The sequence below is a fragment of the Battus philenor genome, unplaced genomic scaffold, assembly GCF_028537555.1.
Source record: "Battus philenor isolate CCGP_79_NKW_IND1 unplaced genomic scaffold, ilBatPhil1.0.hap1 SCAF_14, whole genome shotgun sequence".
NCBI lineage: Eukaryota > Metazoa > Arthropoda > Insecta > Lepidoptera > Papilionidae > Battus > Battus philenor.
Genome location: NW_027181676.1, coordinates 15,053,308 through 15,078,907, shown reverse-complemented (window position 1 = coordinate 15,078,907; position 25,600 = coordinate 15,053,308). Strand labels below are relative to the sequence as shown.

Here is a 25,600-nt window from a genome sequence, read left to right as displayed (position 1 = left end):
GGCATTTGTGTGTGTGTATATGGTGACCGTGGAAGCTCATTGCGTTGAAGGCGTTTAGATTAAACCACGTTTTGCATAACTTTTTTACACCTGTATATATGTCCATCACGTCGAATTCGCAATACATTATTTATGTTTTAGAATGCCTTAAACAGTTTGCAAACGCAAAGCTTAATTATCTTTCGTAAAATCGAACAAATGGTTATTTCACGATGCCAAAAACTAAAAATGATTTCATATTGTGACAAACATGAAGTTTCTAAAAAAATATAACCTTCATAGTTTTGATTAGATCAATATATTCTGCCGTTGGCTATGTTAGTTACTGATCGTTCGAACATCAAGCCCACCGCTACTTTACACAAGTTAACTGCACACCCGAGAAAGATTGATAGTCTTTACTGTACCGGGACGGGCAGTGTAGTGATATGTTAAATATGACTAATTCTGTTTCTTTGCGGGCAGCATACACTGCGCCCTCAATCAATGCCAGCGCCGTGACTATAAAACTGCATAAGCGTTCCCCTTGGTTTCCACAATACAACTTCTGGCAACCATAATACAAGTTTTAAAACAACAATGAGACAAGGAAATTAAACTCATGCATCCAATCAAAATGTTTATCTGTTAATAATTATATTATTAATTTATAAAAATAATAATAAATAAAGTTAAAACTCGTTACACAAGAACTGTTAGGGCAACTGACCCACGATGCAGCTATCTCGGAAAACCTGGCATCGCAGGAGAGCTGTCACCATGGCGACGAACAGGCTGGGCTGACGGTTACATAAACCTCCATTTAAGCGGTACTGTGGTGTATAGTGAAAATAGGGCTGCATAGAACATCTGCCATGTATAATCGAGGTTACGTCCTGTGATACAATTATGTAAAGGTTGCTCCTCAGTCCACGGCAGAGCTACCGCGCGGAGCGGGCGTGCGGCGCGCTGGCCGCTAGACAATATCCTCGGATTTAGATTTGAGCAGGACGCGGCTGCGGCTGGGGGGCACGGACTCGTCCTGCTTCCAAAGCTTCATGCCGCGCATTTCGATCTCCTCGTGCCACGCCTCCTGAGTTTCCCTGTTTCACAAGACACACCGTTAAAATGTTTGAAATATTTTTTCGTACCGTGTGCGTATTGATTTCAAAGTGGCCCATATGAAATACTAGAGAAGAATAAATAGCAGTGCAAAGGTCCTGCTATTTTATAGGCAACGTCGTTATAAATTAAATTGTAGAGCGGTCTCTTTCGCCCGATGTGTTTATAGAATCATATTTCTTTGGAATATTCCATTCCGATGCGCGGCTGACGATGGCGTTAATGTAACTCCGACACTTATTTACGTACAAGGTCGGTTTTATAGATTTCTACATGAAATCTAGGAGCATAGAGAATGTTACTAAAAAAAGTTTAAAACGTATGCGCCGCAAATGTTATGAACTGCGTAAGATAACCGATAACATATTGCAAGTGGGAAGCTGAGGATGCACTGAGCAACGTGCCTGCAGTTGTCCATGAGCTGGCAGGTGTTGGGGAAGATGTTGGTGAGCAGCATGAGGCACGGCAGCACCACCACGGACAGAAACTGGATCTGTTCGGCCGGCTGGTTGATGCGCCGCCGCCGGTCCATCATACTCAACGGCGTGTAGCCCATGGCGCGCTCGCGATCGCCCTGGATCAGTCCAATGGACATTACTTAATGGTCATTATATTCCGAGATGCAGAACAGGCGCGCGCCGACCCTTTATACAATAACTTACTTAAACTGAGCCCGCTGCAGCTGCAACCTCGCGAACACCGAGATTTCCGGAAAAAACTTGAAACCCCATCGGCTAAATTCGTCATTTAACCAATATAATTAGTTACTTTTGGTTCTCAGTTCAAACAATCGTCATGCGTCAATTTTAGTATAATAATAATAGCTGTTATTATTTTTTAATGATTCAGTAATATAAAAGGCTTTTATCCTCCACGAGGGGCTTGAATAATTCAGTTTACTCAAATTTATGAGTAGATAAAAAAATTGATATGCTGTCGTATTCTAAGGGATCTCGGAATTAATTATTTCCTATACGTTTAATTTTAGATAAGGCTGATGTCTTAACAGTAAGAATTTTGCAAGACTTTACTAAGTATAGGTGAGAACACAGATGTGGTCAGCAAGTTTATAATATCACCTGGTTGTAGAACTCTTCATAGATGGACTCCGTGATTGCTTTGGCGACACCGAACGGCTTGCAACAGCCGGACAAGTCGCTGGTCGTCATGAGGATGCCCTGCAGAGCGCCAAACTACACTTGCACAGTATCAGACAAACGAACACGTGGACATACGTCGTGATACTAAAGTATAAAATGAGTTCACAAGAGGTAACGTGTCCAGTGCATTTTGACGACACGAGTCATTCACGCCATGTCCTGTATAGTTCTACGAATAATTCTAGCACTAAACGAATGTTTAACCACAAAGCTCCATTTGTCGCGTGTAGACAAGCTATTGGCGGTAGTCTGCGAGGCGATGGCGCCGGTATCAACTTGCACGATTTGTACCAGTCTGCTTTAACAAGAAAGTAAACGGGATTTATAAACGCTTACACGATTTGGCCCACATTTTTGTAACAGAGTGCTTATTAGGAAGTTTCGTAAAACTGAAAAAATATAAGTACATTATATGTAGTTATGTTTGTATTGAGCACGTCCTGTGCCTTGTTCGTCACCACCTTCTTAGTCGGCGTTTTGTGAAGATTTTCCAATCTATTCTTTACTGTATCCGTTGTGAATGTTTGGGTGCGTGCGTAATATATGTCTGTCTACCTATCTCTATCTCAATCTATCTCTTTCTTCTTCTCTCTCTGTGGGTGCGTTTGTGTGTGCACGTGTGTTTGATGTGTCTATACGTATGAGCGTGCGCGCATGTACTGCCTGTGTGTATGTGTGCGCGCGCGCGTCTTTACCTTGAGTAGGCGGCGATGCAGCACGTCGCCCCAGTCGAAGGTGCGGTCGGTGAGCAGCGGTGCGAGCTGCGCGCGCAGCACGAAGTACACGGCCAGGTCCGTGCACAGGATGTCGTACTTCACCTCCGCCATCAGCTCCTCGCGCTCCGCCGCCTCCAGCTTGCTCAGGAGCTTTTTGTCCTGTCCGTGGAGCACAGCTTTAATCCGGGAGAGATTCGACATAGAACTTTTATATTTCACTGTTTATTTATACGTGTAACGGACGGACAGACATCAGGCTTGCAAGAGTGTTACAATTTTCAATTCTTCTACAGTCATACTATTTATTCTTAGCACAATTCACAAAGTTCCGAGTTTCGAGTTGAATTGTAACAGCTTTATACGATACCACTTCGAACAGTCAGTACTTGAATTTATTGTTCCTCATCTATCAACTGCATAAGCTATAAACAACTATTAATAGCAACCAATCGACTAATTTTTATACCAGTGTTGTATTCAACCACAGCACAAGGATGCACCTTGTTGGAACTTGTAATTACGTGCAGAGTTCGCGTGATTTACATTCGTAAAAAAAATGCCTGCAACGTGCATATTCTGTGTTGCTATTTTTCAACCATCATTTTTATACCGATGGAAAAATTATCGGCTATCGGTTATTACCAGATTCGTTGTTACATTTTTGTTTCTGTCATGTCTGTTTCTGCATGACATTTTCAGTCATGTTCCCATGTTCTGGTTTAAATCGCAAGGTTTTTCTATTTACCTTCAAAAAATGTGAAATCGTAAGCATGAACAAAAGAGTACGTCCATATCGTGCAAATGATGGATGTAGACTGATATTTTGCTTTCATGTAAACCCATCCTTAGCTCGTTACAACAAATCAATTTGTTAACTAAGTTTTTATATTAACTCTGTCTGATGAATATAGTGCAACACAAAGTTTAGCCTACTGTTATCCTTATAGTTAACATTTATTTTATAAAATTGAATAAAGCACGTTTGTGCCAATATTATCACCTCGATAATTTTCTTTGCCAGATAGTAGTGGTGGTTCTCCAACTGTGAGGTCCTGTACATTTGCGCCAGCGGGTGCTTGCAGAGCTTCAGAAAGTTGTTGTTATAGCCCGGGTGGTCCAGGTCGTGGCAGAGACCCGCTAGCATCAGTGCGGCAGTCTGGGAAGCACACCCACTTCAGTATCGTATGAACGTTTACCATTTACAGCGGAATGGAACAAAGGTTTCCCAATGAACTCCTTTAAATTTAATTTGGTGGGCCTCGAAACCGAATCAATTGCAGTAAGTAATTCATAAATCAACGTTCTCACGTGTCCGCGGTAACACTTGAGTTTAGGTTAATATATCTTTTCTTTACAAAGTAGTTGGTATCCTTCACATCTCTAAACAAAGTAAGCACGGACCCGTGTCGCTGCCGAGGAGTGGGAAAGAAATTACAGTGCTTTATTACGCAGAGAGTTTACTCCGTCTTGTTGCTAACAGAAGCAAAGTGCTAAGAGGATTTTAAAAAACCAAATCGTTTCGGGTAGGATTAATAACTTGGCACATTAATGTTAATCAAAATGCGGGCACCTCCACAAAGCTGAAGTAGCCAGGGTTTTCGTTGAGTATAAGGTACATGGTGTGCGTGAAGCAGAAGGCGTGCTCGGCGTTGTGGTAGGGGTTGCCGCGGTAGCAGTCCAGCACGGTGAGCACGAAGTCCGCCAGCCGCTGCCGGTCCAGGCCGCGCGGCGCGAACATCTCCGCGCACATGAGGCACACCAGCGCCGGCATGTCTTCCCTGTTGCCTTCGCTGATGTGGTAGTCGAAGCTGCACACGCCATATACTTATATGCAAATGCCCAACGCGGACAACCTTCGCCGCAATTCGGTCATCCAGAAGGCAAGAAGTATAAGAACACCAGGTCCGTACGGTGGATCTACCTTAAGTGCTAGGTTCTGCCGCCAACTATAATTAGGCCATTGGGATAGTTATCAATCCATAATGTTCAATCGCCCTCTCATTCGCGGTGTGACCCTGCTTAGTTGGTAAAACCAAGCGACGTAATACTGCCGCAACCACGTCCCCGCCTGCGCAGGAAGCCGTGCTAGGCAGGTGCCAGCTCATTACCCGAAGTGGGCTCATTGAGAGAACTCAACAACAGCCGTTCTTCCATTTCACATTAACAAATTATGCGATATCGTATTGCCTGCTGATGATACTTCTTTAATTTTTAAAGTAGATCTTAAACATAATTGTGATGAAGTAAGAAGTAAATGGTGCAATTTAGCAAATACTTCTTTGGTTTACTAGGCTTTGGTGTAAACAATTACTTAGTATTAAACGCAAATAAAACTCAATGTATTGAATTTACAATGACAAATTTGAGAGCGCAGGAATTTAAATTAAGTCTCAATAATGAAACTATTAAGTATTTAGTACACTCCGCAGTATTTTTAAGAATAACTCTGGACTCGAAACTTCAGCGGGGCACCCATCTGACTTCTTTTGCCAGTAGACGAAGCTCTGCAGCTTGCGCTGTTCGAAAAGTCAGACAGCTTACGCGCGCTGATGCAGCCAGGCACGTTTGCTCTTTTGTGTATTGTCCAGTGGCTTTGTTACTCGGGGGCAACGTTGCAGATATTAAGTTAATATTTGTAAATTAAAAAAAAGCCGTGCAGACCGACCTATTTACCGCATGGGAGCTTGGAATTCTTTGCGAGAAGTTTTTAAATGAAATAGGTATTCTTGCGGTTGGTTTTGTGTATTATTGCATCCAAGAATACTATACTGATATTAATGCGCGGAACTAAACACTGTTGATGCTCACTCGAGAAGCTAATTACTGTCGTGAACTTGTTATCAAACTACATTTGTAAGGAGCAACTGTCGAGTCTCTCTCCGGCTCTTCCCAGCAGAACTCTAGTTTGGACTGACAATACCGACATTTTAGGTTGATTGACGATTTGTAAGTGCTTGTAACAACCTGTGCGAATCAATTGTTGGTTTGACATGAGTTACATTTTTTTAAAGAAAAAACATTTTACAATAAACTAATTTTGTTTTGTAAAAACTGAGTCGACAGAGGAGTAAACAACCTAAACGTTCAATCTCACCTTCTGAAGTTGAAAGGCGGAACGATCGTGCAGTTATTCTCCAACTCGTCGAGGTCGTGCCTGCACGGCTTGAGGTGCAGCTCCATCAGCTGGCAGTACACCTTGTTCAGATTCTCCTGGAACAGTACTAAGTGTCTTTAGGAGAAGAATACCTTAGGAGTAGAGAAGTCCTGTCTCTTTATTGAAATAAAAGGCTGTTGTGCGAAATAATAAAATGGCCATTTCAGACAGAGTGCTTGTGTTAGTCTAAGTTACATGTTATTTGTATAAAAATAAAAACAGCATTATTTTTGCGCCGGTCGAGACTTGCTTACTAACCCAGTAAGCGGCCGATAAATTATTAAGGTTGAAGTGGCAGCTACGTACCAGCTCCAGCGTGTCTTAGCCGCATTATGTACGATTTGTATTCGGTATAATTTTTAGAATAACATATAGCCGGCTTGCGCTGAGATACTTTTCGCAGATTTAATGTCTCGGAATAAGACCGAAGGAGGCCTAGTGTGCAGGACGTGGCTTGACGGGGATGTCTCACTGCTTAATTGCAACTCCTGGATTTGGACCGGTATGAAAAATATCACATTTAACGGTGTCCGTTAGGAGTGTCCGCCGAGCCACCCCCGAAATTTAAATTGAGTGAAACGGGAAGAAGTAGGATGCTGATCCAAATCCAGAGACATACGTGATAGAGCTTGCGTTGCTGCATGTGGTAGAAGTGCACGATGAGCGAGCAGTAGTTGACAAACACCTCGAAGATCAACTCGTCTTCAGCGTCGAACGGCTGCGCGTTGTTCTTATTCGTCAGCTGCACCACACCTTCAGGCCAGACAGTTGATTCGATCGGTTAAATTGATTGATGAATGAAAAATAATTTTATTTTTTATACTACTTTATCATTAAAGAAGCGATGACTAGCATTACGTCTAGTTGTCACAGTATACCAAATTTCCAGTACTGCCACTTGAACCTTAATATTTTTAAGGGCAGTTTGCTAGCCCGCGAGTCCCGGGGTGAAAATAATAGAGGTCCTTTCCACTCCTAAGTAGTTTACTTCTAAATTTAAAATAATAATATAATTAGGTACTCAGACGACCAAAGACCAGCTGTCGCCTGTAGATGTTATTGGCAGTCGATTGTTTATTGTTCGGCACGAGCGGTTGTAATGAAACGCTCCGCGCTGTTGGCTCGGCAATTACCAAACAGAAGAATGAAAGGAGTTCCAACATACCAATGACGCCTTTCTTATCCTTGATGGGGTAGGTCAGAATCGATCTCACGACCATTCCTGTGGTTGGGTCGATTTCTTTCGCGAACCGTTGGTCTCTGTAGGCGTCCTGCAGATTCAGCGGCTGGCCGGTGCGCGCCACTAGCCCAGCCGGGGTCTGCTCCAGCGATAGGCTGGTGACCGGAGCATCAATTACTATACATTACTGAGCAAGCAGGCGCCGCGGGGCGAGGGCGTTAGTGCAGTGCGCTATTTTGCAATAACATATTGGTTCTTACCCTGGAGACAGTAAGTGATCCTAGGTTTTTATGCTTTTATGTGTTAATGCTTGCATACTGCTCGTTTGCGTTATGTAGCAGGTGACCTAACACTGTTATGGTTTTTAATTTACTCGTAGCTATTACAGGGCAAAGGTATAATACTGCATTATTGCAAAGTAAATATATCATATTTTTTTATTCTCATCCCCCATTTTTGGGGCCGGGACATAAACCTTCCTATTTTCACCTTCTCTCTCTTTCGTCCTTGAAGCATTCGTTTACATTACATTCACGCATCGCCTCCCATCCGTCGCCATGCTTCTTGAAATTTTAATCACTTCCTATCGATAATTTTCGTTTTTCTTTCCCTCAATTTTTCCATTTTGTTTTATCTTATTTTATACAATTTCTTTTTAAAAAATATTACAATAAATATATTTAGTTTTATATTCGGCAGATGTTTAAAAATTGCCGCGGTTATTGACATCGATTTGAGCTGCTACATTTTTACTAGGCGAAGAGCCAAAGGAGGTTCTAAAAAAAATACTGAGACACCTGCTTGCGTCGTATCCTTCGCTGCCGAGAACCGCGACTCTTTAGCAAGTTTGTCACGCACTGTGTTACGTCAGCCGCGATAGGCTTCGACTGTGTGTATTGCTTTGGCTGCTGTGGTATTGAATGTGGTTCACTTCTGATCAGACTAGGGAATGGGAAATTGAAAAATTGTTTTGTTTCTTCATCCTTAACTTGACTTAATTCTGCGGTTATGTATGGTTTCAATTGTACTTGATATTTAGATAAAATTAGTAAACGCTTTAAACAGAACACCTCCGCCGGTGCAAAGGAACACGCACTTAACCCTGTTCTTCTTCCGGGGCAACGCCGTGCGCTCGGCGGGCCAGCCGTCGTCCCACATGTCGGCCATCAGCTGCTCGTCCAGGTGCTGGCGGTCCACGATGTAGAAGCTGCTGCGCATGGCTCCGATGAATGTCTTTATGATGGCCTGCGTGCGGGATAGGATGCCCCAAATCACTTCACTGACTTCATTATACCATTATATACAAAGGGTTGTCGAAATCGCAACACAAAGGTTCTAGAAACAGTTAAGCGTTATTAGTTTGAAAAAAACTATTGATATGTATCCTCAGAGGAAATAAAAACGCAGCAAAACTATATAATTCCTAAATGTAGGAACCAGCTAATTAAGTAGAGCAATTTATACAAAATACGTTTGTCATTTTGGATCCAAAAACTGCTTCGATACGAGCTTCCAGTCGCCGCTGTATGAACGAGGGAACTCATCACACCACCGGCAAGCTTCAGATCAAACAGGAGCGTGCTGCGGCAGTCACTGACCGTTCTAACTTATTTAAACTTTATCGTCAATAACAAAAACAAACAGCGCTGAATGCACCGCGTTCAGCAAGCTCGTAGAGCATTCCTTAATAATAATCCATCTTCTCTGAGACCGCTCGCTTCGTATCTCCACTAGAGTGTGTTTAGCACGGTGCTGTGTTTTCAGTTCTGTACGGTCACGGACAATCATTGAAAGTGTGAGCAAGCACCTAATGATTGGTTAAAATTTGACGACACAAAAGAATACTCAGAATATCCTGGATTGCTAAAATACCGAATGAGAGTGTTGCAAATACAAAAAACAAAGGAGCTTTTGAGCACAGTGCAAAATTAGAAGTAGCAATACGTTACACATGCGATGCGTAAAGAGTAATGATGCCATCTTTGCAGAATTCGCAAGATATATGTATATGTGACCAGGCAGAAGACTCGCTTTGTGGCTGAAAAACCTCGAGGTAAGCTTTGGAGTGAAGAATGAAAATCATCATCCTTTCAGCCGCAAGCCGCCCACTGCTGAACATAGGCGGCCTCTCTAAGATATTTCCGACAGGACTGGTCGGAAGCCGCGTCCAGCAACTTCTGCCGTGTAGCTAGGTAGTCTGCTCACCTTGCGGACGCACGTCTTATGATGCTATGCTGAATGTCCTGGTAGGAGAAGGCGCTTTAATAAAATGAAATATCACTAGTATTTCTTTCCTTTCTAGTAGTTATTGATGTAACAAGAGTAGGAGCGAGGCGGTCACCAGCATGTCGGTGAGCATGGTGTCGATGGAAGCCAGGTCGCAGAAGTAGGTGTGAAGCAGCGCGCGCAGCTCGCGGTTGAGGTGCGCCGTGCGCTGCAGCGACACGCGCGCCTGCGCCTGGTGCACCGCCGCGCCCGCCCACCACGCCACGCCGCCGGCCCACCACACCACGCTCTGCAACACACGCACTACACGTACCCCACCAGCACATGCACGTGTGGCCTGCCACCACGGCACCCAACAGCAAGCAAACGCTTATTCGTCTCGGTAAACACTTGTTGTGGATTTTAGAAGACATTCGATTGCGAGACTTATCCAGTCTAATTCATACTGAGACCAAATCTTCCAGTTCTTCAGTGACAGCCCTAGCAAATTAGAAAACAAAGTAGAAAAATTGATTTTGACTAAAAAACAGGGAATTTGGGCGGACAGGAGAGTTCGATGCGGTCCTCAGGCAATGTTCGCACTATATTCGACGGCCGCTGAATGTCGCACCACCAGCGGGAACGGAAGCAGATAAAAATCGCTAATACATTATAATGAAATTACGAGCCGCGTTATTAATTTCGATAGGAATCAGCGACTTCCCGCAGCTTTGACAATGTGGACAATGTGTTCTACCAAGTGGGGGCCTACCCGCGCCTAAAGCGCAACGTCGATTGAAAAATAAATAGTAAATTAGTTTTGTATAATTTGAACAAAATGTCAGACAGTATAATGCTATGCAAGCGTCATGTCGAGGGACGCACGCTGTCGTAGGGCTGCGCGCTGGTGCGGTAGAGCTCGAGCACGGCGTAGCAGTCGCCGTCGGGCTTCACGACGGGCACGCACAGCGCCACCTTCGCGTTGAGCCAGTTGAGACCGTCGGCGAAGCGCCGGTCGCGCGGCACGTCCTCGATCAGCAGGTGCTCCTTCGTGGCGGCCACGTGCGCCGCGGCCACCTTGCCCTCTTCTGTGTGTTGAGCAAATTTCAAGTAAACATTTTTTATCAAATTACACTATTTGATAACTTTGCGTTTTGTTTAATTACCTGACTGTGATTAAATGTAGAGCGCTTTATAACGGACGAAGGAATTAGTTAACGTTACGGTGTACAGCTGAATTTGTGTTTCTACCCAAAATACCTCACGGGTTTTTATTACACGGGGTAAATGGTTAAAGATGTAAAAGCTTTAAAGGGATATATGGCACATTTGCTGTCAAATAATGTATAGTACATCCTATCCAAAAATTAGTAATTGCATAAATAACAAACGTAATGGTAATATAGTAAGATAAGCATTTTCAATATCCGGATTAATATAAATAATATATTTTAAAATTTAATTTTAATTTGTTATCTGTCGCGCCTGTAATGATGCTCGTCACATACATCAGTCTGCTGCGTAACTCTTGCTAGACTACACCGATCATTGCGCCAAGCGTACAGTGCGCCCTGCTGAGTGTAATGTATTTTTGGATGGACTTGAAAATCTGATTTACTTGGTTTTAATTTAAATTATTAAAATAAAATTTAAATTCAGTACATTATACCGAGTGCTGGCTAGCTCGCTGATCTTTCATTTGGGCATTGTGTAAATACACGTCGACATTTCCGCTTTGATTAATATGAAAATGCAATGTTAAGGTTTTATTTGCAAATATTTGAAAGTTATAATGACGATTGTCTAAACGTTTCCATTCGACCCCTGTCTAAGCGTCCAAATGTAAAAGCTATTACAATAAAGTCGCTTATAATGGCTCGAAATCACGACGCAAACAATTGAAAAGGTCCATTTCATAAAAATGATCCTTTGACAGCGTAGAGATGTTTTAATTGGTAATACAGCTTATTAATGAATTGCTGTAACTACTGTTTTAAAATGACTTGTGAAAGAGATCAAAGAAAAGGGAGTCGCGTAGTGTTAGAGAATGTTACTGCAGAGGAGTTCAATTTGATTCTAATTTGAACTGTCAGACGGAGCTCTCCTGGCAAAGTGACGTACGCAAGTGATCCAAAGTGAAATGTAAAAGTGTCATCGAAAAAAGAAACGACCCGGTCAATGTTAATATCTTAATACATCCATCGCATGCTTTTCTCTTAATGGCCCTCGACTTGGGGGACCGCCCGTTCATCCTTACACGTGGCACAGCGACTTTGTTTACAAGAGTATACGATGGTTTTGTTTTGACTTATATTTTATTTTCCTCTTTCGTGCTTCATATTTTCTTCTGTTCATCATCTTTCGTTCTTCACAATATCTGTCACGTTGTACATTCTTAGCATTTCGTTCAGACTTCTTCTTACATGTCTCTCTTGTATTTCCAATATATCACAGATCTGTTTTAACTGTCACATTACTTTGCTATCTCAGAGTTAATTACTGATTTAGGTATTCGATTGTGTTCTTTTTAGTGACCTATACGTTTTACATTATCTGTTTTTGTTTATGAATACATTAGAAATCTTACCCGACCATGCCTTACGTAACTGAATCATATTAGTACGTATTGCACTCCGCATACAACAAGAAGAGATTTCGTATTAGTATTGTTATCGATTGGCTGTGAAGAAATTTGAAGATAACAGCAGCAACAACTCACCAATGGGCAGGTTGACGGTGTGCCGCTCGGGGTTCTTGACGTTGCGCGTCATCAGCACGATCTCGTTCTTGTTCTTGTCCACCGTGTACACGAACACGCCTGCCGGTCACAGCTCGTGAGACGCAGCTCGCGGCGCGGGCAACCAGGGCGGCAACACACCGCTCAGCGCAGAGTCATGATCAAAAAATTATATGTCACGCGGACCTTTACCAATACTTGCTTACAATATTTTAATTCATATCAATCTTTTGCTTCTGAAGCAAACTTATTTTATGTTTAACTGGATGAAACACATGTAACATAAGCTATTTCATGTCTGTATTGATAAAAATTATGTGTTTTAATGCCTATTAAAAGAACAGGTCAAACAAAATACAAATTTGTCGCATTCACCACTTTATAACACCGCATATCAATGGGGTTTCTGTTTAATTTTGAAATCATTCACTCCGTAACATATTACATATCTTACCTGGGAACAGTTTTGTCATCGAAGAGAAAATCCATTAAAACGAAATGGAGTAAATTTCGCTTCAGTTTTGGCTAATAAGTTAGTGTTACCTGAACTATTGGTGATAGTTTTAAGCATCATTGCCGTCTCGTACAGCAACGATTCCAGGTCCACCGCGTCCTCCAGGAAGACGTTGAATCTGCTGATGTCCAGGTACGTGCCCTCCTTTGCGTCCTCCTCTTTGAGTCCCTTCCTCTCGATCTGCGCGTAGGGCGCGATCACGCGGCGCGTCACTTTGTCCAGCTTGTCGGACGGCACCAGGAAGTGTGACTGCACCTTCGTCATTGTAGATATTCGCTTAAAGTCTGCGCTCTGGGTGAAGGTGTCCAGCCGGCTTTTTACCGACTTTACATTCCGGGGTCCCGGTTCAACCATGGTGAGGTCTGTCGGTCGTCTGCACTGCACCAGTTCCAGCGCTGTGAGACGATGACAGCTAACAAGGCCCTAGTTTTCAATCGGCCTCTTCAAATGTTCAAATTTGAATGTCAATACGTTATGTCAAAAGCGAGTGTGTAGTTTTCAAAACTGCCATCTATTAACAAATCTTAAAGGTATTTAACCTCCTTAAAACAAAATATTGCCGCGTATGTGTAATAGTAATATATTCGAGTAAGGAGTATCTTCAGGGAGGCGTGCACCTTGCAATGGGCCTCAATCGGCTGAAAGAAGGTCGTCCACAGCTGGACTTAGGACCGGAAGGAAGAGACGAAAATAGACAACTTTTTAACAACGATATATTAAATTGAAGTATCAGGCAGCCGCGCTGTTCAGTTGTCGAGTACATTATTAATGTTCAGATTTGTTACCTTCCGTTTTTTATTTTAAAAGCACCTACGCCATACTTACCTGCTGAAGTCGTTTGGGGAAACTGACCCTCGATACGGATACGTAGGTCAGCGTTTAGTGCGACGTAAACTGCTGATATCCCATCTGCAGTACCGAGCAGTAGTTACGCAGTGTCCCACTGTCCCAAGAATATAAGAAGGACATTTTTCCGTTTTGGACATTTATTTTCTCATGTTGTTATTGAATCATTTCTTGTTCGCTGTCAGCTTGTGGGGTGATAGAATTCAATAAAACAAACACACACATGATAGCAAATTTATTTATTTATTATCCTATTATGATCAACGTAATACAGTGTAACGTATAAACAGTCTATACCAAAGGACGCGCGCCGGGCGACGTCCCCGCGCGGCGCCGTCCGCTCCGTACCAATAAACTAAATCTAACCACGGCGACGCGCCGCGCCCGCGGGCCGCACAATAAATATATGACTTAATCGATTAGCGAAGTTACACACGAGTGAGATTCACGCGCGCGGCGTGCACTAAATTACAGCTTGATCCACTCAGCAGCACTGCTCGCGGACGACAACTAGTTCACAACAATGTTGTCGTAGCGCGCCGCCAGCGGAGTCGCCCCGCCGGCCGCAATTGCGAGGACGGTTGTCGCCGCGGGCGCCCCGCCGCCGGCCGCGCTGACTAATCCTGATATGTTGATGGAACGTCCCCCCGGGGCACGGGCCCGGGAGCTGAGGCAACATGTACATCTACCATCTCGGTCATCCGTCTCAATTAATATAACTTCTGTAAAGTAGACACGTTGTATCCAATTAGCACAGCTCCAGAAACCGTGATCAAATCACTGGTTTGAAGCGAAGTTACCAACAAAAACCAATTTCGTGCAGAACAGTGCGTACAAACTGTCGCTAACATAGATCCGCTATCGGGAGAAATCCCAGGTCGCTGGTGGACCGCTGCAGGTCAGTTTGTGAGTGAAGCTGTGCTGTACCATGACTAAGCCGATAGTGATTATAGGTCACATTCTGCAAGGGAAACACAGACCGACAATTGTCTTGATCCGGGCGGATGAGATGAGATGCTCAAATTACCTCAGCATTGGGAGCCCGCACGCTAAGGTGAATAAGTGAGGAGTGTAAGGGTGTCGTGGACCAACAACCAACGTGGACAACAAGGAATGAGCACGGTGGTAGCTGTTACAGCTCGTGATAAAGCCGCAGCTTTCTCTTGTACAAAAACAGCTTTCTTAAAATAATATTTGACATATTATAAGCTATATATCTCTATATGATTTAATCTTTTGCTGGTAGTTAGTTGACCGATGACCATTGGAGCCGAAAGATTGAAAAAGCCGGTGGACGCGCCGGTTGGACCCACGACACAGTCAAAGTCACGGTCAGTCGCTGCATGCGAGCAGCGTGGGCCCGCGTCCGGTGCCAATATTTGGAGGAGGCCCGTGTCCATCGGCTGACATGGTGATAATGAAGGCGGTTTGTAAAACTTTTGAATATTGTGAGATTGAAGTATGTTTTTTTTTTAATTACCCTAATATACGTAGAGTTCTCTAGTTATAAAGTTATTTAGTTTATTTCACAGTTAATCAATGTTCCTGATGTCGGGTGCGGGTGTGGGGAGCGCGGGGCGGCGTCCCGCGGTGCAGCGGGTGGAGGGCGGCCGCATCCATGTCGGAGGCGAGCGTTGCTGGAGGGCGCGGTTATGTGTTGCGGATCTTGCCGGGCACGTAGTTGCGGTCGATGGAGGGCTCCTGCAGGAACATGTGCAGGCAGCGCTCGTTCTGCGCCAGCGGGTGCCCTGCGATCTTGTTTATGAACACCTCCAGACCTGCAACCAACAACAACACGCACCAGCTCAGCGGGTGTGCCGACAAGCATCAGCTCGTGGGAATAAACTTCCTGACAAACGACAGTACGTCTTTGAGACATACCATACATCTATATACATGTGATATAGCAACTAAAGAACTACAGTAACTAAAGTAATAAAATACAAAAAGAAAAGAAATTTTAAACTGATTGGCAACATTCATTATATTATTCGTGTAGTGGGCATGTGTGGGCTGATACGACGACATAATAAAAACCTATAACAGGAACCGATCGCGATTGGACTCTCTCAGAATCGTCACCTCAGACACGTGGCCGCCCAGCCGCAGCCAGAACCGTCCGTCTAAACAACTTATTCTTAACCTCTCAGCAGCTTGCTTACGGAGAGGACATACATACTGAGCAAATTGAGCGCTATTCCACCTCAGTTACCGTGAAATAAAAATAATCAATAATGTACAAATACATTCAAAGCATTCATCTGATAACAGCGCACACGCAGTCGACCGGAAGCTTTACATTAAATATTAATATAGTTGCAATGAAGGGCAGCTGTCACGTGACACGCTCAGCGGTACCGAACCCGCGCGTGATCGTACAAGCCAAGCAAAAACAAACAAAATAAGGCCAGTGGCGTCGAAATCGTCCGTCCGGTGATTGGCGGCGATTATTTTTTAATTAGATTTAATTAAACCGGCGCTGCATCAGGGTCAACGTTACACAGCACCCTCGCCAGGTGAACCCAAATAATTTCCGACTGTCGTGTCACAGACAAGAGACACTTGCATAACTAGTACGGATCTTTGAATCTAAGACGTAGTTGTTTACTATTGGCCTTACAAAAGAAAGCAATTGAGAGAGTCATGCCCGGAGCTTCGCTGCGAAATCATTACAAAAATAAGAAAATCCGCAGAAGAACCAATATCATCGAATTACTTCCAAGAATTGCTCGCTTGAAGTGTAAGAGGGCGGGACATGGTAGCCGTTAGGGCCGAAAGATTCTCGAGTAACGACCAAGAATCAGGAGGCGCGACTTGTGTAGTCCCAACTTAAAACCGACAAGAAGAACCAAGGTCACCGACGTAACTCGAAAAATTGATATGATCCCCGCACCATGGGACCAGTCATCATGACGATCTTAGTAGGCGGCCTATTCCTCGCAGTGGGTGTATAAGATCTAACACCTTTTTTATTTGAAGAATTGTCTTGCAAAATGCAACCATTGTTTGTTAATATACTTCTTTAAACAAATGATTGCTGGTTGCACAGTCCTATTACAATATGTAAAAATGTGTGAATAAAGTTCACCCTATCCTTATCCTGGTACGCCCAGTTTAAGAACTACTGTAAGTCTTGAAATCTAAATTTAATCAATTCTAATAAGAAAATCTCATTACTGCCATATACTAAATAGCAATTATATTTTGCTTAAAAAGACACTCATTTAAGTGAAAGGTAAACTATATCTGTAAACAGAAAAAAACTAATAACTGTGCAGATTTGCTTTACCTAAGTTAATTTATTTGTTATTATTAGCAAATAACCAATCCTTACTGAAATTGTCGAAAGTTATAGATTTCCACAACACACTGCTTGTAACCTCATGGGTTCAGAATGTATGACTCAGCACAGGTGATCACATCATTTATTCCAAAGTGAACCTGTGCATTAATGTGCACAAAAGCACACATGCATCTGCCATATAATAATGTGACACACATCCTATTAGTTTATTTAATGTCATTACAAGTAATCTATTGTATTATAAAATCGCCCAGATAAAATTTTATGAGAAACCTGGCTGTTGTCTTTTACTAATATTATCTATTAGCAGCAGATGTGCCTGTTTCTCAATACTTCCTATTATAAACCTTTAGTAAATAAATCAATGAAAGCCACAGAGATAAATAAAGCAGTAGCTATACCTTTTCTGCGATCCTCAATAAACTCTTCTTCAAAGATGCCATCATCACCACGGAAAGGTAGCTGCCTCTTTAAAGCTTTTCCTGGCAGAGGTGGAACTACAATCTGCAATATTAAGTACATTTCACACATAATAATGCATACATAACCTTTGTCTACATTTCATTGCCTTGATTAGACATTATTTATACAAAATTCACAATGTTGTCAAACACCTGTTATCTATTGATAATACATACAATGTTTAAAGTTCACATTATTCTATAAAACTTTATAAAACCTTGTGATTGTAAATATGCAAGTGTTTATAATTTTATATTGACTATAGCTGCAGCATAATAATTTAAACAATGCTTCACTGTTCTACTATTCGGCTAAAATAAAAGCTGAACCTTGTCAACCAGGATTAAATTATAATTCTTACAGAGAATAATTATAATTTCTTTATTAATTTTACAATTTAAAATTATCACCACTATAATTTAAAAAGAAGGAAATGTCAAAAATATTGATTAAAGTATTTACACATGATCCCTACACATAGAGGACAATTTTGTTTTAATTTATTCTGAATTGCAAAATAACTAAATACAAACTAATATTTCAATAATAAATAAACAAACAGTTGTCTTATAATTAACTCCCACACAGTTTACTTGGTGGCTTGACATATGTAACATATCCCATTAGAGCAGCTTGCTAATGCAATTATGAGTTGTAATCATATAGTTATATACATGCATATTCAACATTTCTAGAATAAACTTGGAAACTATTAACTCTGACTACAATTATATATTCATTTTGACATGCCCACATGATGAGTAATACACAAGGTATTTTGCTCTGCAACATTTTATAATACTTTTTCACTTTTGTTGAAGACATACAAGCACAATATTTGTCATGGACCTATGAGTCATATCAAGCATTGTTTTTAATTTAATTCTCTGATAAGAAACGAATCCGCACCGATATCAGGACGATAGGGCACTCACCTTGCTATCTCTTTCCAACTCGTTCCTGAGCCACTCAAAATCACTGTAGCGCCGCCTGACGCTGGACTCCTTCACTTTGAATACGGGCAGGTTGGTCTGCGAATAGGAAACGAACCCGCTTCAATATTTGTCACCGTCGCTCGGTCGCGGCCCTGGAGACGCCCCCCAACTCAATCCTGACGTCGGTGCCACACGGATGCGTCTCAAGCGGCAGCCTCGCCGACGCTTCCCCGCATTACTTACCCTCATGCGGACCTCGTAATCAGTGTAGCGTTTCTTCCCAACTCCCATCGTCGTCATTGGGTTCACCACGTCAATTTCTAGGAAATTCGCCGGCGCCGCGTACGCGTCGTCTAGCGTCTGTTTCTTTACGTTTAGTCTTCTCGTCGCATCGGCCGTCGTGTCCTCAGCCATCATAACGCCTTATACAAATAAACAACCACAAACTTAAACAGACTGCCCACAATCAAAAGGGTAATGAAATTGACATGACATGAATGAAACAAAATTTGACGTTTTATAAATATGCCAGTGCTGCCAGAGCTATCAAAATCCTTGCTGCAATATTTAATAAAATTTCGGTAGTTTGTATAAAATAAGTACAGCATAAAAGCAGAAAACAGCTTAAGAGGTAAATGTAAACATTACTGTATTGCTGTTAATATAATTTAATTAATAGGTTTACTGGGCTTATAAGAATTGTCCTATCAAGATTCCAAAAAATCTTATTGTAAATTTAGTATTAGTCAACATCCAGTATTTTAAAGTATAAGATAGTACCATAATTACGATTAATAAACTAATCTAAAATAGTAGAAGCATTTGGAAGCCACAAGCAATGTAAATGTAGATTAGTATTTACACAGATGATCAGATTCTAGTGTCTAGGTCTGACAAGCTTGGACAGCTTGTGGGTATATTTTTAATGTAGCCTAGATTTTAACAGTAAGAACCAAGCGAGTTTTTAAGGTGAAGTTTAATAGAACCAAATAGCTCTGTGCTCTATAAAAAAATCGATATTTTTTAAATAAAAAACAAAATGGTGATCGTCAATTTTTATTTCATATTTTACATAAAGTGGGCCATCGGGTCCTCGTCCCTCTTGCGCTTCATGAGGTAAGCTTCCATCTGGTCATCAGTGGGCGCCTTCACCTCGTACATGCTGTTGTAGGGCCGCTTCCTCTCATCCACCGACAGGAGATGCTCAGCGCGTTTCTGCTGCTTCTCCTCCTCCTCCAGAGCCTGCGGGGCGTAGAGTATAATGGTATTTCACAAATTTTTACTGTCCCATCACCAGCAGTAGCAATGATAGGAATGGTGGATGTTTAAATAATAAAAAATTGTACCTTTTTCAACTTATCTTCTGCTTTCTTCTCTTTTTTCTGTTCCTTCTTCTTTTTCTTCTTAGCTTTCTTTTTGTTTTTCTTTTTCTTGCTCGTCCTCTCCGTTTTTGATCTTGTATCGGTATCAGATTCTGATGAACTACTGCTACTAGAGCTGGAGTCTGATGAGGATTTGTCTGATTTTACTAATAAAAAGAATGGTGAATGTTAATAATAAATTGAAGGAGAAGTAAATATTTTTTTATCAATGCAATATAATAAGGGCAAACTTTTTTACCTTTTTCCTTTTTCTCTTTCACTTCTTTCTTCTCTTCTGGTACATCTAACATCACTGACTTTCCGGCTTCGCCAACACAGTAAGACATCTAGAAATAGATATGTTTTTACAGATTTTCCTCATGATCATCTATATACCAAACCTATATAACAATATGTTTGTTGCAAGGACATATTATTTAATTGCATATTAAATTCACAAGCAAAGGCAAAAGAAATTACTATTTTAACAAAATGTGAGGCGACATGCAGTTGTTTTATTAAAAAGAAAAGTTATGTGATAACTTTTTTACAACATGGTGAAGCAATGTGTTTTTAAATAGAAAATTGTAGCCCTCATATAACATGATACTTTAGTAAATCATATCAACTCAGTGGATTTGGGTTTTTTAAAAAAAAAGCCAGTCCCTTACAGGTTTTATGTTTCACTAGCGAGACATTAAACATATATAGAGTAATTGTCATGTAAGTAATTCACTGCCTTTAACTTGCAGACAGGCATAATGTGGATACCTGGTGGGAGCAAGATTTAATTCACTGTTTTGCTTACCTTTATGAAGGAATGGCAACACTTGTACCCCCACTGGCCGTCCCGCCAGTACGAGCCCCACACTGTGGTGTGATTGTTTATAAGCACATCTTCCTCGTACTTGCTCCTGAGGATACAATATGCTTGTTAGTAAAAGAAGTGCATTCCTTATTAGTCTCAGGACAGGCTGGATGTTCAAAATATTGTATAATATTGCTGCTGCTCATGTGAATGAAAATACTTTAAACTGGGATCTTCTCGACATGTGACATAAGCCATTCTACTTTCAAGTCAGTCAGTTCCGTACCGTCTCTGAATAAATATTTTTGTCAAGACTAGGTATCCAAAACAAATGTTAAGGAGTTTTGTGTGAAGGTTAACCCATCATGATTCTGATAAACATGTCGATCTAAAGCCATTCGCTTTACTCTGGACAATAAGTCTTTGCATAGTGTCGTCTTTTTTCCATATAACATGGCTTGGTAAATACTTTTTACTTAAAATTTTCGAATGAATAACTATTCAAAGGCCTTCATAATGAATGTATTAGTGTGGTTTTGAAACCTCGATATCCAAAACATTCTTATCAACTACACATCAGCTACCTATACAAAAATAATGTTTGAGATACTGCAGCAACTCTCCACCAACGGGGGTTTGAACAGTTAAGATAATAAAAATAAAAGTGGTCTCACTTAGCCAGTTGCTTCTCAGGGCCCTGCACGAGGGTGCCGTCGCGGTTGTAGCGCGTGAACACCTCACTTTGCGCCAGCAGAAGCTCACGCGGCGGCATCTGCAGGTGCTCCGCGCCTCCGTATTTCTCTAGCACTGACTCTTTCACCTTCATCCAGATAAATGCACAATATTATAATTTTGTATATTTAACTACATCTAGCCATTTTTGGAAAAAGGCCTTTTATATAAAGGAAAATAAACTTGTTCCCACTAATACAACGGAAAATATTTTAGAACTACTTAATTATTTACATTAGAGATTTAAAAACAGATTTACGATATTTCTAACACTCTTTCCTTAAAAATTACTTACTTTAATGCTCTGTGAAGTTATTGCTTCATTTTCCATAAAATTTGTGTTGTCATAGCTGCTTGATTTACACCAATTCGATAGACAGGAATAAATAATATTTATTAACGTTAATTGGACCAAACAGTCAATCATACCCATGGAATCTGCTAATGCCTATTGGGCAGCTGCGAGATTCCATAAAAGATGATTGGCCCAATAGAAATGAGCTGTCAGTTGCATTAGGGTTATCATTTGTTTTAATTTGCCATATATGGAGCATAATAAACATAAGGGATTTTGATTATTTCTCATGGTATACAGAGAACTTGCAGCAGTGTGCAGAGGGCGCGTACCTGCGTCTTGAGCTGACTCTTCCGCTCGTCGTACTGGCGCTGCAGCAGCTGCAGCTTGGTCGGCTCAGCCAGCAGATGCACGTCGAGGCCGCGCGCGTGCGCCTCCCACGCAAACAGCTGCGCAGCGCCGTGCGCGCGCGTATCGCCCGTGAACCGCACAAAGTTCTCGCCCGCGTACTCTGACCTTACAACCAATAAACACCACAATTAACAAATGATAATGTTTGCACAACTTTTCTGGACTTGAGTTAGCTGATGGTCGCGGCGCTGGAGGTGCGTACTCTCAACCTCTACAGTAATCAACATGCACTTTACGGGTCACCTCAACTGGAGCCATTATATTAGACAATCAACTGTATAGCCAAGCAGCAAAATTAACTTGGAGCTTGACTTCAGACTGTCAACTAAAACACGTTTATTCTTCTGATTCCAGATTGCTAAAACCAATCTCATCAAGTTGGAGCCCAATGGTTTTTTTTATTGGAGGATGGTGGACAAAGTTTCATTTTATGTGATAAATATTGACTACTCACTCAGCCGCACTTGGATTTGGATTATCCCTCATGGAACGTGTCTTGGGGTCGTAATAAGCTGAATTTGGATCCAAGTTCCTGAGGTACTTTGCCGTATCCTCTCTGATACGCAAGTTTCTGACGGTGATTCTTTGTTTGGAGTCCACCTACAAAATTATTCAACAGTGTATTAGTGAAATGTACCGTCACAAATATTTTATAGTGTATCAAGAAGACAGGTGCCAATTTTGCCCCTTGGGGCGCACTTGAATTTATTTTACTTCATTCATAATGTGGATAAAAAGAAATAAATTGCATCCCCCTAAATGTAATACATTGTCATGTAATAACTGTAGTTGTAATCATCAAAAGCTTACCTTTGTCCCGGGCATATCAACTTCATCCACATACTTGTCTTCATCCTCTTCTTCATTGTCATCACCTTCTGTGGCTGTCGGATCTGAAAGATTCAATTTTATGAAAAATAATATTTATTACATAACTTGTCATAGTTTACTAATATAATAATTTGCTGAATATAAAGATTTTCCTCTCATACAGCTGATGGTTGATGAGGCCAAAAGATTTTTGAGCGGCGATCTTGAGTGGGTAAACGATAGACCCTCGGTAGGTGGACTAACAACATGGTAAACATTGCGGAAGCCGCTAACATGAATGAATGAATGTATACAACAGTAATGGATAAAATAGTAACCAAGGTTCAAAATGACCAGTTCAAAGCCATAGAGATATAAATTATGTTTGATTATATAAAAATGCTAATACTTCATATTTGTGATGATAATGGTATATGTAACATACCTTGTTCCAATTTCTTAGCTCTCAGTTCCCTTTTAGCTTCTTCAACTTTTTGGTACTCCTCAATGATGGCTTTATGCTGTTCAGGGTCATAGCCATTCCAACGGTCCCTTTTGCCATCATAGCTCAAATTTAGATTTGGTTGACTGAATTCATCCGCAGCTATTGCAGCACTTGTGAACTTTGCACCGACCTGTAGATAGAATAACATCATACATCTTATTTTTTAAATCAGGATTACTACATATATTTATTATTTCTAAAACTAAAGCTAATTAAGTTAGTTTTGACATCCTCATCATATCAGTTGATAGACACCCACAGCAAGGCATAGGCCTCCTTGAAAGATTGCCAAGATGACTGGTCTGGCATTACCTGCAACCAGTGATTTCCCGCAACCTTAACAATGTCATCTGTCACCTGGGGTGGAGAGCTGCCTATGTCACATCTCACATTATATATTATTTAACACCATAATAAAATTTTAATGTTACTAAAAAAAACATTTTAAATTTCTTTCATTACCTTTCTTGGCCTCTCTAAGCAATCCTTTTTTTTGTGAGTCACTGCTCCACAATTCTCACATGCACCTTTCCTGTACTTTGTTGCTACTTTTGTCTGAAAAGAAATAATCAAAATATAATTCCTCTCACACTGACTCGTGTTGTAATTATGGTAAGTCATGGCCTTTTGACCTCCATGCAAAATGTGCACAAACTCTCTGGTTACATAACCCGGCTCATTGAGATCAAGTCATTACCATAGTTCCAAATATTATTATGAATATTGAGTAATTTTGGATTTAAATGATGAATTAAAAAAATTGTGTACAAATTTGAACAGTTTATACTTCAAAGAGATTGCTTACAGTGTCAACTCCTTTGTTGTAGTAGGTATCAAGTTTTGTAAACTGTCCTTCCCGGTCAGCCTGTGGCCGTTGATGCTTGAGTGTGGGACCCGCAGTCCCATAGTACCAAGGAGCAGAGGAAATGTACTGAGGAATATGAGGATTGATGTCCTTACCTGAAACAAGTAACAGTTAGTAATATAAAAATAATACTTGACAATTATATCAAATGTGAAACACATAATCATCATTTGAGGCATGTGACATCTACTACTGTACATAGGCCGTTCCCATAGATATACAAATGAACAAGTAGGAAGTGGTCTTCCTCATCCAGACAAACAACACTTTAATTATAGATATAACAACTTCTTAAATTTCCTACACTCATCTTGACAAAACTTTTATCTATTTGCATAAATCTACAGTGTATGCTCCTGATCTTGGGTTTCAATTAAATTTTAAGGTACCACAGCTATGTGTGTAAAGTGACAAAAATCAGTTTCATATTCATTATTTAATTTAGCCTCTTCTGGCATTTTTTTTTCAAACCAAAAGTAGTTAATAACTAACAACGCAGTTTTTCTGTGTAAGTTATTTTGATCAGACTTATGTAGTTGAATGTCAATACCGGTCTCATCGACGGCTGCGGGTGCGGTACCAGCCTTTCGCGCTTCCTCTAATTCCTTGGCTTTTCTCCAGTCTTCTCTAGATTTCTTCTTTGGTTCTTCATCATCTTCACCACCTTCATCTTTATTTCGCAATATCTGCGAAACAGACGCGCGCACATTTGTCGTCATTATATTTGGTTCTTTTAATTGTAATTAATCTTTCAAGCTATATATATAACTATAAGATTTACTTAATAAAACACTAATCATAGCATAATTATTCAGAGAAACATCGATTTACAACATTCTTCATTTCACAGACAAAATATTTTTGTTGCTACGTCAAATGATTGTGACATATATGACAGTTTAAAAACCGATTCAATGTTGCAGAACTGAAACTGAAGAAGAACATAAAATTACTAATTATGACTGATGAGTTAATCAAAACAGTCGATTTTGGAGCATTGTAGAAATAGTAAACGTCGCCAGTCTATTAATACCGTGTAATATAGAGGCCTAGGCCTAAGATCCCTAGAGCGTAGTCGAAATTTGTATAGGTATTAAATTTTCAAAAGAGGTATAAGCTTACAAAATAAATAAAAATGCACCTTAGCTAGTTTATAACCCCCTTTAATAAGTTTCGCGATTATTTCGCCAATGGTGCATCTATCTAACCGACCTAAGAGTTTAGCGGCCTCCGAAATGAGTGTAATAAATAGAACAAGAACCGTTACAAGTTACGTTAGTGCGCCTTATTAATATAAAGAGGTTTTATCTAGGCAGCTAGTTCTATGCTACCTAAATAACAAACCTGGTGAAACTAGAAATACCTACTGGCAAACAAGATTACTAAAATGTTTCAATTATTATATTTTAGACTATTTATACACTCGCTGGAATAATATTATACGAAACTCGTAATGGCGAGAAGCGTGCCAAACAAAACGATTATTCACTCTCAAGTGT

General features: G+C 40.9%; 3 protein-coding genes across 3 annotated transcripts; all 3 read right to left on the bottom strand.

Moving 5' to 3' along the window:
- Nucleotides 1–650: 650 nt before the first annotated feature.
- Nucleotides 651–13,121, bottom strand: LOC137918389 (cAMP and cAMP-inhibited cGMP 3',5'-cyclic phosphodiesterase 10A-like). The gene is made up of 14 exons (XM_068761183.1): nt 12,797–13,121; nt 12,236–12,334; nt 10,402–10,604; nt 9,653–9,826; nt 8,408–8,556; nt 7,297–7,466; nt 6,751–6,884; nt 6,072–6,187; nt 4,548–4,785; nt 3,978–4,133; nt 2,957–3,136; nt 2,181–2,279; nt 1,506–1,675; nt 651–1,082 (listed from the first exon to the last, which is right to left on the bottom strand). The coding sequence occupies exons 1-14, from the start codon at nt 13,119–13,121 to the stop codon at nt 956–958; spliced, it is 2,340 nt and encodes a 779-aa protein (XP_068617284.1). The 3' UTR covers nt 651–955.
- Nucleotides 13,122–13,847: 726 nt separating this feature from the next.
- On the bottom strand, nt 13,848–18,816 carry Snx3 (sorting nexin 3). The gene is made up of 4 exons (XM_068777762.1): nt 18,558–18,816; nt 18,315–18,410; nt 17,319–17,421; nt 13,848–15,391 (listed from the first exon to the last, which is right to left on the bottom strand). Exons 1-4 carry the CDS (start codon nt 18,729–18,731, stop codon nt 15,264–15,266), a joined length of 501 nt encoding a protein of 166 aa, XP_068633863.1. The 5' UTR covers nt 18,732–18,816; the 3' UTR covers nt 13,848–15,263.
- A 545-nt stretch (nt 18,817–19,361) lies between these two features.
- On the bottom strand, nt 19,362–24,936 carry Slu7 (Pre-mRNA-splicing factor Slu7). The gene is made up of 12 exons (XM_068777781.1): nt 24,652–24,936; nt 24,042–24,196; nt 23,699–23,791; nt 23,177–23,366; nt 22,732–22,814; nt 22,376–22,521; nt 21,843–22,026; nt 21,158–21,303; nt 20,484–20,589; nt 19,935–20,022; nt 19,661–19,842; nt 19,362–19,556 (listed from the first exon to the last, which is right to left on the bottom strand). The coding sequence occupies exons 1-12, from the start codon at nt 24,818–24,820 to the stop codon at nt 19,383–19,385; spliced, it is 1,716 nt and encodes a 571-aa protein (XP_068633882.1). The 5' UTR covers nt 24,821–24,936; the 3' UTR covers nt 19,362–19,382.
- Between the last annotated feature and the right edge of the window lie 664 nt (nt 24,937–25,600).